General features: G+C 39.7%; 1 protein-coding gene across 1 annotated transcript; it reads left to right on the forward strand.

Annotated features, from left to right (window-relative positions):
• Positions 1 to 276: 276 nt before the first annotated feature.
• Positions 277 to 735, forward strand: LOC122609099. The gene has a single exon (XM_043782160.1). It carries the CDS (start codon positions 277 to 279, stop codon positions 733 to 735), a length of 459 nt encoding a protein of 152 aa, XP_043638095.1.
• The last annotated feature ends 225 nt before the right edge of the window (positions 736 to 960 follow it).

Here is a 960-nt window from a genome sequence, read left to right on the forward strand (position 1 = left end):
GTGCAGAATTTTTTTTGTAGATTGATGAGTATGGGTGTTCAAACAAAGTCGGGGTTACTTGACCGCATCAAGGAAGCCCAAGCTAAGGCTTTGTTGAAGGATAACACCGACAAGGAAAGTATTGGGAAGAAGAAATGTCTTGAAATGGAAACAAACAGTCGTGGATTTCGGACATATAGAGGTTGAATATGGGTACCATTTCTTGATGGTAACCATGAGTTGATCCATGAAGAAGCTCATAGGCCTAGCTATTCAGTTCACCCCGGTGCTACGAAAATGTATGCAGATTTGAAGCCTATTTATTGGTGGCCGAACATTAAAGGCGAAGTTGCACATTGTGTTGAAAGATGTTTGACTTATGCACGTGTAAAAGCTGATCACAAAAAGCCATATGGAATGTTGCAACAGTTGGAGATTCCGGAATTGGTTGGTGGATATGTTAAGGGCATGTGTATTAGAGTATGGTGGAGCATGGATGATCATTTGAAATTGATTGAATTTGCTTATAATAACAGTTATCATGTAAGTATTGGAATGTCACCTTTTGAAATGCTTTATGGTAACAGATGTAGGACTCCAAGTTGTTGGTTGGAGCCTGATGAAAAGCAGTTTATGGGTCCTGGGATCATTGAGATCACAGCTGAAAAAGTTAACATTGCTAAGGAAGCACTTCGTCTAGCTAGAGAACGACATAAAACTTATGCCGACAAGAAAAGAAGGTCGATTGAGTTTTAAGTTGGAGATATGGTAATAAGAGCGTGGCTACTAGTGCACAAAGCCGTAAAGGGCAAAGTGTTACCGGTAGAATATGTGATTAAGTTAGGTTACTTGAGCATATCAAGTCAACCAAAATTAAAGCTCATTTTAATGGCAAGGTGGGTAATGAGAGAAGTCAAATGAATAGTTATGGGTTCAAGACCTTCAAAGGTCGGTTCGTGTTGGTGCTAAACTGATGTTGCA

The sequence above is a fragment of the Erigeron canadensis genome, chromosome 7 (assembly GCF_010389155.1).
Source record: "Erigeron canadensis isolate Cc75 chromosome 7, C_canadensis_v1, whole genome shotgun sequence".
Lineage (NCBI taxonomy): Eukaryota > Viridiplantae > Streptophyta > Magnoliopsida > Asterales > Asteraceae > Erigeron > Erigeron canadensis.

Bases quoted from the DNA above. Each gene is read 5' to 3' on its own strand.
- LOC122609099 (XM_043782160.1), top strand. From the start codon at position 277: ATGTATGCAGATTTGAAGCCTATTTATTGGTGGCCGAACATTAAAGGC.